This window comes from Protopterus annectens, chromosome 1.part1 (genome assembly GCF_019279795.1).
Source record: "Protopterus annectens isolate FY-2018-M chromosome 1.part1, PAN1.0, whole genome shotgun sequence".
In the NCBI taxonomy this organism is placed as follows: domain Eukaryota; kingdom Metazoa; phylum Chordata; order Ceratodontiformes; family Protopteridae; genus Protopterus; species Protopterus annectens.
This window is the reverse complement of record NC_056726.1, coordinates 1,895,093,907-1,895,106,085: the sequence shown is the minus strand read 5'-3', so window position 1 is coordinate 1,895,106,085 and position 12,179 is coordinate 1,895,093,907. Positions and strand designations below refer to the sequence as shown.

Below are 12,179 nucleotides of genomic sequence, written 5' to 3'. Positions count from 1 at the left end.
CACCCACATCCCTCATGGACAGGTATAGCCGATGTTGATCACAGACCCCCTCTGTTCATAAATTTGTTCTGCAAACTACCCTAAAAGAACAAATGAGGATACCTGGGATTAACATGGCTAAGCTTATAAAGACTCTAGGGCTGCTTGCCTAGTAACCTCCTATGAACCTATAAACCTATTTTGTGGTGGTATTTTATGGAACTCAGAATGCTCCTCAGCTATTGACATGGATGTGTTACACTATGCGGTTAAAGCCCCCTTCATCCTCTACCAAATGATGTATCTGGAGGATGCTCTCGCTAGTCTTAGTAATTTGATTTTTTGTGGGAAACCAAAGGGAAGAAATTACACAATAAAATATGCAGGAAACCTGAAGACTCACTGACTTAAGCTTCAGTTTAAATTTTCCAGACAAATTCTCTAAAAACTTTTATTTCTATAAATTGATAAAATGCAGAATGTCATTTGCATTCTTTTTGCCTGTTAATTATGGTGCCCATTGTTTTTACAGATAAAGCACCCCACTTCTCTCGCCTTGGTGATGTGGATGTCAATGCAGGGCAGAATGCAACTTTCCAATGTGTGGCAGCTGGGAAGGCAGCTGAATCTGAACGATTCCTTCTACAGGTAATGTATGTTTGGAGGGTAATCTGTAATTCCAGCCAAACTGGTATGTAACACAGAAAAGTTGTTAAATGAGATAACACCCCTAAGCACGTACAGTAAAATAGCACCCTCACATATTCTTAAGTTTTTTTTTCTTTTTAGCATTGTTAGCCGGTATTCTAGTGTTCATGCTGATAACAATCATTGTATTGCTGCCTGTTTTTGCAGTTTACGTTTAACCATTTAGATGTGCTAGCTACCTTTGTTTGTTACCTCTAGAAATCTGATTTTCCCTCAAGGTTACAGTAAAATATGAGGACATTCTATATCATATTACCACTCACACTTCATGGAATGGCTATGTCCTTCGTTACTTTATTTTTGCTGTATTTTGTTTTATTTATCTGCTCACTTAACAAGCTTACTGTTCAGAAATGCCTGTATTCTGGGATGACTCAGAAGTACTTTCAGGTTCAGTAATTTGCTCAGCATCAAACACTTCTTTCATAAGTGGGAGTTGAGAGAATAAATTTTGCATAGAATTCAGAACTATTTGATGAGGTTCATTAACAACTCATAACAGCTTGTTACTTTAGCCCTAAACTGCCAGATAAGGCTGAACAGGTGCCTTCTTATATATTGCTTCAGAACATTTTGAAGAGATACTTGTTCTTTCATCACTGAAATATCTCACATGATTATCTAATTTGACATTTGCTTATTTCAGTATTACTGTCCTGGAAAATGAAATTTCAATAGCTGTATAAGTGAACATCCACATGTTAATCATGAAATAATGTTATATAATGTGAAATACCAAAGCTACAACAGTTGGAAAAGAAACAGAAATGTGTGCAAGTCTAACTCCTCATACAATGTAACAGTACTAGACCTGCAATGAAATGATTAAGACTTGCTGATTTTTCATTATGAAATACTTTTCTTTATGATATGATAGTATACTTTCATTTGGTTTTAATTTTAAAGTTATGCATGTGCTTTTTTTTTAATTTCTTGCATTGCAATTTTCCTTAAACATTGAAAGCACCGTGAACTTGTACTTTGGAACCCAGAAAACTGTTACGAAAGTTTTGGAATTTTGTAATGGAATGCATAAGCTAAGAGTCTGCAGAAAGTGAGCTTTTGTTTTTTTTTTCCTTTTCCCTTGTTCTGAAGAACCTAATATGAATATACCTGTTAGTTTGTCACCTTCTCAAACTGTGACTGTTTGTTTAGCTCTTCCATGCCTGTTAATCAGTGATCTTTTGTTCCTTATGTGCATGTGACTTTTAAGAAAAAAATAATTTCTTTACTATATGTGAGATACCTCCTTCCTTTTATTTAGATGAGGAGCCTGCCTTTTTTGGTGTTAAAAATTAAGTGGGTGTAACTTGTCTGCACAGAATCATTTTAGAAAGTATCACTGAAATTCCACAAATCTCTGAGTTCCAGTTACCCCGTAAGATCACCATGGAACATGCCCTGGTTGTATTCTTTAAAATTAAAAACACCAATAATATGGGCCCAGATTATTTGCCTGGATGCCTATTTAATAGTACCAGAGATGCCCCTGTTGAACCTCTCCTGCACTTATTTAATTTAAGCCTAGCCACATGGTATGTCTCTGAAGTTTGTTCAAGAGCTGTTGTGGTTCCCCTGTCAGATGTCACAGTGGTGCAGCAGTAGCTTTGTTGCCTCACAGCAAGAGGTTCTCCAGTTCGATTCCTGGCTGGGGTGCCTTCTATGCAGAGTCTGCATGTCCTCCCTGCATTTGTGTGGGTTTGCTCTGGTTTCAACCCACATTACTAAGAAATGCGTCTGGAGCATTTGTCTGTGGGCCTCTACTGAAAAATGGCTTGTTCCAAATCGGACTTTCCCCGTTAACAAATATAAAATAATAAATATAGTGGGACCTACTGAATACCCCATGAATTAGGTTAACAAATGTAAAATAAAATAATAAATATAGTGGGACCTACTGAATACTCCATGAATTACCAACTCATCAGACTATATAGCCTAATTTGCAAGGAATGAAGCACATCGTATCTGACTTCTTAAATTATGATATTAAAACTCTCATACCAAACCAAATAACAAAATCCTGGAACTCCATACCCCAACAGATAAACAACACTACATCAACTGCCAAATTCAAACTACTTCTAAAGGAGGACCTACATAACAAGAGGTTGTACTCCTGCACTACCTATGGATAATTTTGGCCATGCCCCCACCATACCACTCTCTTTCTATTGTCCAGTGATCTATGGATACAGCCTACCTACTCTCTACAGCCTACCTATACTCTTATCTGACTTTCTATTTCTGCTAACAACAAATGAGCTTATAAGTATGTATTTTTCCCTGGAATCTACTTCTTAAAACCATGCCTTTAATGTACTAAAATTGTTAGCCATTTGTCAATATCATACAGTTATGTGTAAAACTTATGATGCTTTAAAATCTGTGTATAATTATGTGTAATATTTATAATGCTTTTCAAATCTATGTTTTTCGCATTAACCTAATGTACTGTATGGAGCTTTTCTCCCCGGGTCTCCACTGAAAATGGGCTACTAGCCCAGTCGGACAAATGTAATATAAATAAAATAAAATAAAATAAATAAATGCAACTTGACCCAAAACTCATGAGTTCTGTGAAGGATAGACCATATTTATTTGTTTGGTAAACTTTGAGAAGGCTACTCTGGCCATGGACAATGGCTAATTTGTCCACAGATTACACGTGGACCTTGCCAAGACCTAGAACACTAAGTTAAAAGAAGGATTAGTAAATGTGTATGTAGTAAGATGGATAGAATTCACACAATTAAGGTGGCAAATTGTATCAGAAAGTATAAACAGTGGGGCCCCTGTTTTTTGGAATATACATTTCAGACCTCATTATCAAAAAACTTGGACCTATTTTATTTTTTATTTTTATTTTTTAATGTATTTATTTATTTTACATTTGTTTACCGCGTAAGTCCGACTGGACACAGGTCCTTTTTCAGCAGAGGTCCGGGGAGAAAAGCACCACATTTACTTAATAAGTCATAGAACAATGTACAATAGTAAATGACAAAAATACAAAAAATATAATAATAATAAATGCATGACAAATACAAAAAGTTATACAGAGGAACAGCAAGTAATACAATAGCAAATAGTACAAAATAATACCAGGGAATACAATGCTATACAAAGAGAGTGACAAAGTATAATGAGGAATTAGTAGTATATATGCAGCCAATATGTCATGCAAAAACATTTCGTATTTTGGAAAATATCTGTTTTTTTAATTAATTTGTCATGTATTGATCAGTGATATAACCTGACAGGGGAGATGGAGAGGGAGTGTGAAAATACAGTTGGAGATAAACAAAACACATAAATCATTATGCAGGAGTGATAACATAGCTTGAGTATAATACAGTAGCCAGTTCCAGTTTCAAAGCCTGGGGAAGACATTTGAAAGTGGTTATTAGCAAGTGAGGAAAGGAGATTGGGCTATCATGTAGGGTTACAGGGGCAGAGCCAGGAGTTTGTAAGAGGTGGTTTGAGTACCTTTCTGAATTGTGGGATAGAGCTGTTGGAAATAAGAGGGCTTGGGAGTTTATTCCGTAATTTGGAAATGTAGTGTGAGAATAATGATTTACTGTTTGCACTGTTTGCTTTGGAGACCTGTAGGAGGGATTTGTTGGATGAGTAGAGATGTCTAGAGGAGTTGCATGGCTATAGGAGGTTTTGAAGAGCTGGAGTTTTATCAGGCTGATGGAGGATTTTGTGAGCGAAGGTAAGTTGATTAAAGTGCAGTAATTGTGGAAGTTCAAGCCAGTTTAGTTCTCTGAGTGATATGCAGTGATGGACTCTATATGAAGCACCAGTTACAAATTTGGCTATCTTATTGTAGCAAGATTCAAGTTTGGCAAGGTCTGTTTTATGGAGATTGGTTAGTACTGGGGAAGTATATAAGAGAGTAGATAGGAGATGAGTTTGAGCAATAGTGGATTTAGTATTCTTGGTTAGGAATTCATTATTCCTATACAAGAGACTGAGTTTCTTATGGACTTTTTTAATGGTCTGGGCAATATGTATATTGAATTTCAGGTTGTTGTGTATTTCAACTCCTAGCAGTTTTGTGTGGGTTGAGGGGGCAATGATGGTTTTGTTTTTGGATAGGATTCTCAAAGGTGTGGGGGGTATTGACTTGAAAGCAGGGTTTTTTTCCCTGGATGAAAGAGGAGAAGTTTTGTTTTATTTGGATTAAGGATAAGGTGGGATTTTGTGAGCCAATTTTCAGACAATAGGAAAGATTCATGGGTGTGTTTGTGTAGAATTTGAAGAGAGGAGGCTGAGCATATGAGGGCTGAATCTTCAGCATATTGGACTATCATGGCATGAGGTGTGGAGGTATGGAGTTGATTGGTAAAGACAGAGAAAAGTAGGGGCTCCAGGATGAAACCTTGGGGCACTCCTATGCCGACTGGAAGAAAGGGAGATAGTTTTTGCTGCCAATGGGCGGCTTGTTAACATCCTGTTAGGTAATTTTGGAACCAGGAGATGGATGTGGTACAGAGGTTTAGGGAGGAGAGAATGTTGATCAATTTTGGGTGGTTAACCCTGTTGAAGGCCTTGGATAGGTGTAGGAAAACAGCAGATACATATCATTATTCCTATAATGGTTAAGTGTGTTGGTAAAGGACGTCAGGGTTGTAGTAGTGCTATGAGAGTGGCAAAAGCGATGCTGTGTATTTGTAAGCAAGTTTTCTCTTTGAATTTGGGAGTTGGGTATGAATGTCTCAAGAATTTTAGACAGTGGGGATAAGATAGCAATGGGGTGATAGTTATTTAACTCAGTGGAGTTACCTCCTTTGTCTAGGGGTATTATTTGAGAAATTTTCCAAATAGTGGGGACTAGGTTTTCAGTGATTGATCTATTTTTGAGAATGGATATTGGGTATGCTAAACCTTCTGCTGCAATCTGAAGGAATTCTGCAGGGAGGTTATCAGCTGCTAGGGTAGTTGGTTTGAGTTTTTTGATTGTGTTTACAGACACTGGATGGAATGAAAACAGGTTGGTGGAAGACTGGGTATGGGAGGTAGTTTGGTTTGTGGCAGGAGTAGGGTCATTGTTATAGGGCTGAGAGTTAGCAAGGGCTTGGATTGATTCTGTACAGTAGGTATTAAACAAGGTTGCTACATTGTCTGTGTTATTGGGTGTTGAAGGAGTGGGTGTAGCTGATTTCCCCTGGGTGTACTATGGTATTAACTGCAGCCCAGAATTTTTATGGATAGTTTTGGTGTTTTATTTGAATATTATGGTAGTAATTGGCTTTATCCTTTTTCACTAATTTTTGGCTCTGTTACGTAATTCAAGGTATATTTGTCTAGTTAAGTGAGATCTGTTTTTATGAAATTGTATCCAGGCCTTATCCTGGGTCACAGGAATTGATCTACATTCTTTACTAAGCCAGGGAGCATAGTTTGATTTAACTCTGATGGTTCTTGGTGGTGCATGATGATTGAGGATGTCTAAGAAGGTGGAGATGAAGGACTTAACTGCTTCATCTAGAGATAGCTGTCTGAGAGTTTCCCAGTTGGAGCTTTTGAGGAAGGAAATTAAGTTATTGGCATTGAAATTCCTTTTCTCTCTTTGATGGTAGGTGGTCTGGTGGATTTGATGGGTTTTAGAATGAATGCGAAAGGTTGGTTAGTGGTCACTTAGGTCATCAGGGAGACATCCTGAGTGGGACATAAGGGTTAGATTATTGACTAAGGTCCAGTCCATTGATTGTTGACCAGAGGCTTTATCAGTCTTAGTAAGAGACGAGATTAGTTAGGTAAACCTGTGTCGGTTAATATGTGATGATGGATTAGATGAGGAGCATATTAGCCAGTTAATGTTGAAATCGCTTACCAAGATTGGCTCCTTGGTGAGAGAGTTAGATGCTCAGTGTAATATACTTTCTCGTGTGGGGATATTATTTCCTGGTGGAATGTATCCACCAAGGATATTCATACTTTTATTGGGGTTGATTTTTAGCCTCGCAAATATTATTTCTGTGTTTTCAAAAACAGGGAGTTTCATGTCTATGAGATCAAGTGATAGGTGATTTTTTAAATAGGATTGCTACACCTCCACCATTCTTAGTTAGTCTGTCTTTAGGTAGTATGCTATAGTCTGGTGCTGTGATTTCATTGCTGTTAATGTTAGGTTTTAGCCAAGTTTCTATTACTATTATGATGTCACGGGAATAGAAGGAGAGGGTGGCATATAGACCATGAACTTTGTTAGTGATACTCCTTGAATTAATATTAAGAAGGTGAATTCACAATTCCCAAATTCACAAATAAATGCAAGGCTGTTCCCACATTGATACACAAGTGATTCTGTAAGACCCAGACCTTACAAACCACTGATGTACAGAGAAACTGATCAAACTAAATGCAAATATATAGAGTATCATCACATTTTGGAAACACCCCTCATTTCCAGCATTCAAAATAACTGATACCCCACTCCACATGGAAACTGTAGTCAGGGGTCTTAGCACCTAGATCTATAATTCCCTCACCTTTGAAGAGCACGTTATAGCTGTAGTTCTGAAATCCTTATATGTAGCACAACTGGTTTCCAAAGGTATCTTATCTTGGGGTGGCATTGTTCCTTTGTACAGTGTCCAAATTAGACTAATTATTGAGTACTTAGCCATACATATCATGAAACTTGATAGCCTCCCTCCCCGAAGTTTTGATCTAGATACCCTACAAAGACAGATTTGAAGCTCTGTTCTTATATTCTTATATTCTGCCTCTTATAAACTCATGGTTGAAGATCTGTATTTGGGATTTCGTACCATCAGAGTCCTTACCCTAATGAATCTCTTATACCTTCACAGGATGAATGGCTGCACAAACAACAAACCAAGGATTTGAACCTCCACCAACATGTAAATAAACTACATAGGTTAGTACTAGGCTAACTGCCCTTGCGAGCCATTTTAAGCCTAGCAAATTATCCCTTGTGAGACTCAAACCCTGCACCTTGGGTTTGTAAGTCAAACACCTTAACCATTAGGCCACCCTCCTAACCCGTTTTGACCTAGATACCCTATAAAGACAGATATGGAAGGATAGATTCATTACTCAATGACTGTCCCATTTCTGAAATAAAATGTCCCTGCTTATTAAGCAGAATGACACTAGTGCTTCCTTCAAGATTACCCTTGACTGTTGGATGGGTACCTGGAAGTTCATCTGTTTTTTTATATGTTTTTTCTTCTTGGAAGTGGTGTTGGTTGGAGGATTACATCTTGTGAGTGGTATGAAGCAAGCTGCACACATGGTCTTCACACTTAATTGCCTTGCAGTCACTATAATCTAAAAATACTAAAACATCAAGATGAGAAGCATTTCTCCATAAAATATGTTTTCTATTCCTTTAACTTAAGTGGGGTGACCACATTGCTCTAAATATTTAACAAAATACTTGGAGGTTAAAATGAATGCTAGTCTGTATTATAAAGGAAGATCTGATCTCCTCTTCATTCTTCCTGATGGTAGGGTTTCCAATCTGAACCTCTGATTCGGCTTGGCCACACCTTCCAGACTTTGATCTGACTCTTGAGCTCCTCCCTCTACCCAAAACACACTACACCTACCCAAGCATCTCAGTTTGCCAAGTGAGAAGACAGATGGAAGATCCAGTCTCTTGAGCGGTCATATCCTTTCATACATTTTTTGTTACTAGCTAGTGTATTCCTCCCTTGTTTTTGCTAGTTAGGGTGTGTCTTAGTTAATAGTTCTGTAGTTTGAAGTGATAAAGTTTGGCCTTTATAGAGTTTCTTCCCTCTCTTTTGTGTCCTTCTTCTCTCTTAGTGGTTTACAGTTGGTGCACACACGTGTGTGTGTGTGTGTGTGTGTGTGTGTGTGTGTGTGTGTGTGTGTGTGTGTGTCCCACTTTTCCTGTATACTCAGCCTTATATTCCTTCCTTACAAAAACAAAGTTGGTCTGTGTGCGTGTGTGTGTGTGTGTGTGCGTGTGCTTGTGTGTATGTATGTGTGTGTGCTGTATCCATATGATTGCTGTTATGTTTTGCAGCAGTTTTTTTGGCTTTCTCTTTTTGGCACACTTTGGTCATTGTTGTTTGTTTCTGTTATTTCAGACAAGCTTTCTCTTGGCTTCACTAGATGTACTTCTTGTGGGCACAAGATCCCCAACCAAGATGCCCAAAAGGAGTGTGTGTACTGTTTGGGCGTCAAGTATCTTAAAGCCTCTTGTGATATATGTTCTTCATTTAACCCATGTGCACTGACGGATAGGTGCAATAAGTTGCCCTTGAGGGGCCTACTTCCTTCTTTCCTCAGCTTCTGAGGCTCAGTCCACCTCCATGGCTTTATCTTCCTCCTCCAAGGAGTCAAGAAGAAGTCTCTTGCTGCCTCCCTGTGAGACCCCTTGGAGCCTAAGATTATTAAGTCTCTGAAGTCTTTGGATCCAACTTCCTTGCATCTGAAGAAGTCATCTGCCTCACTTGATCCACAGGCCTCCTTAGATCTGAGTTCATCACTATATCCCTCCTGTCTATTCAGCTCTGGCATTGGATCCCAGGACCATGGATCCGAGGGCTTGAAACAGGTCCCCAAGTCAGCCAGAACAGTCCATGTCACCTAAGCCTAGACATTCCAGACCCCCCTATTTGGTTTTCTCTAGGTCCTCTAGAAGCTGGTCTAAGCAGACATGAACAGAATAATGAAAAAATTTCTTAAGACCCAGATTCAGATTGGGGTAATGTCGGCTCCATCCCATATTGGATCCATGAGCTTCCTGTCCCATACCATCAAAACTCTTTCTCTGATCTGTCTCTCAGTTTCAGAGTTGCAGGGCTTAGGACACACCTTCCTTGACTCCAATGGTGCCTCTGATCAGTGATATTCCTGCTTTCTCAGAGCAGAGCAGATCTCGGAACTGAAAGTTCGGGGCCGGGGTAATGGGGTCAGCTCCATCTGGCTCTTCACCTAGGCACTTCAGCCCTTGACAGTCCAGTTCCAATTCCCTCTGGAGGCCAAGGATCTGGAGTGAGTTCTGACCATTTTCCATTCATTGCTTTGACTCTGAGTGGAGCGGGTGGGACTTCTCCAGGCCATTCGGTTTCCAAGTAGTGGAAAAGGTATGCTCCCTTAGTGGGGAACTGTCCCTTCATGTCCTGCAGCCTACTCCTGTACTCCCGTTGGGTCATGGTCTTGATCCCACTCATTCTGTCTTGAGTCTCCTGCCCTGAGCAGTCTCCAAGATCTTCCAACTCAGGAAGGATCCCCTTCTTCCAATACTATTTCCAAGTATCCCAGATAGGAAATCCCCCAGATGAAGACATGCAAAAGGAGGCACATCGACTCCCCTTGGAGTCATTAACCAAAGACACTGATGAAGGAGAAGTATCCTCTCAATCCCTACCTGATGACATCTCCTTCGGAGACATTCTAAAGATCCTGAAGCAGAAAGGTGGGTGGTCTTTCCAACCTCCTCCTTCTAAGATATCAGTGTTCTTGGAGGGTTTCAGGTCAGGCCCATCAATGTCCTGGTTGACCTCCTCCCCAGCGATGATCTTGTTGATCTGGTATCCTGATGGGCTTGTAAGGAATTGGATACTATTGAGCCAATCCTTAAGATTTCTGGTCCCACCAGCCAACAGAAAACACTGGAGCAAGGGTCGCATAGTTGATGCCATCATGGTGGCAGCATCCAAAGAGCTGGAAGCCGAATCTGCCAATGTCCATCCACCTAACAAGGTGTCTAGATTGCTGGACAGATTAGGAAAGCATGTTTACACCTCAGCCACCTTGCTCTGAGGTCATTGAACTATCTGGCTCACTTTACTAGGTTTCAGAGAGATCTGATCAAGGAGTTTTCAGATTCTCTCTCTGAGTCAATGCCTACAGAGGACTTTAAGAAACTTTTTCCCAAGATGACCAATCTGTCTATTACCAATTCCTCAATGAGGCTAATCTCCTATACGGAGGAAGGTTCTTCTTGAGCTGCTGGTTCAGGTCTATCCCTGAGCAGATACACTTGGATGAGACTATGTGACTTCATGGAACCCTTTAAGATGTCATTTGTTAATGCCACTTTTATTGGCTCATCACTGTTTTAGCCATCTGTTAGAGATAATATGCCACAGAGGTTCTTTTCAAGGAACTAGCATGGGAGTAAGAAAATGTGGTTCTGTAAATCACAAGGGTCTTTCCAGGACCCAGATGGGGATCCCTCTTCCAGAGGCAGAGGAGGAGCGTATAATGGGAGACATCGCCCCAGAGGCAGAGGGGTTCCACAAAATCAGGGATTTAAAAGCATTTTCTGACAAGCCTTATCAGCACTCCTAAAGTTCTGCCAAACTGTTCCTCTAGAGGCAATGAGGGATCGACTTGCTTTGGACTCAGAAACCTGGACTTACTTGACACAAAATCCCTTGTTGCTAAGCATAATATCCAGAGGATACTACATTTCCTTTTCACTAACTGTCCCAGACACCAGTAAGAAACTCCCTGAAGTGCCACCCAGTCAGAGGAAACAGGCAGCACAAGATGTTCAATTACTGCTGCAAAAAACAGTTAGTTAGCCAAGAGGTCCTGACCGGACAAAGAGAATTCAGAATCTATTCCCATTTCTTTTTGGTGCTGAAAAAGACAGGAGACGTAAGACCTATATTGGATCTAAGCAAACTGAATCTGTATGTAAAGAATTTGAGGTTACGGATGGTTATGGTCCAGTCCATTCTGCCACTGTTGTGCAAGGTTGATTGGATGTGCTCAATAGATCTCAAGGATGCATATTATCACATCAAATATACAGGTGATACAAGAGATACCTGCACGTTTGGCTGAAAGATGATCATTTCCAGTTCAGAGCACTGCCCTTTGGGCTTACCATAGCTCCCTGGGTGTTTACCAAGTGTACGGCAGTCATAGCAGCTCACATGAGCGTTAAAAGATTCCAGGTGTTTCCATACTTAAGATGATTGGCTCCTCACTGTCCCCTTGAGACATCAACTTCTCCAAGCCAGAGACTATTTGATCCAAATATCACATTCCCTGAGAATCACCATAAATTTAGACAAGTCCAGTCTGACTTCTGTACAAAACCTAGAGTTCATAGGAATGCAGTTGAACATGATGGACAAAATAGCTTCTCTCCGTCTACACCACATAATGACACTGAGGAATCAAGTTCAGGAACTGTTATCTCACCAGTCCCCCACCCCTGGCACATCTAATCTTACAAGCCCTGGGGTCCATGTCAGCAGTGATCTTGTTAGTACCCCTGGCAAGATTTTTTATGCAGATCCTTCAAAAGATGTTAGTAGTATAGTGGTTCATTTTCTATCATTCTTTGTCTGTTCCCATTAAACTGACACCGACTTGCAAATGTCATATTTGCTGGTGGATTCAATCAGACAGCCCTTTTCTAGGTAGACCCTTTACACCCCCCATAACCACAGTGACCACAGATGCTTCCCACTTGGGGTGGAGGGCATTACATGGGAAGGATGGTCCAAGACACGTAGTCCCCCTTA

General features: G+C 40.1%; 1 protein-coding gene across 1 annotated transcript in view; it reads left to right on the top strand.

The window, feature by feature from the left end:
• The window catches only part of PTPRU (protein tyrosine phosphatase receptor type U), a 4,710,560-nt gene that overhangs the window by 1,395,419 nt on the left and 3,302,962 nt on the right, over positions 1-12,179 (top strand). The window contains exon 5 of the mRNA XM_044089740.1: positions 512-627. Within this exon, the coding sequence (XP_043945675.1) occupies positions 512-627 (116 nt within the window). The remainder of the gene's footprint in view (positions 1-511; positions 628-12,179) is intronic.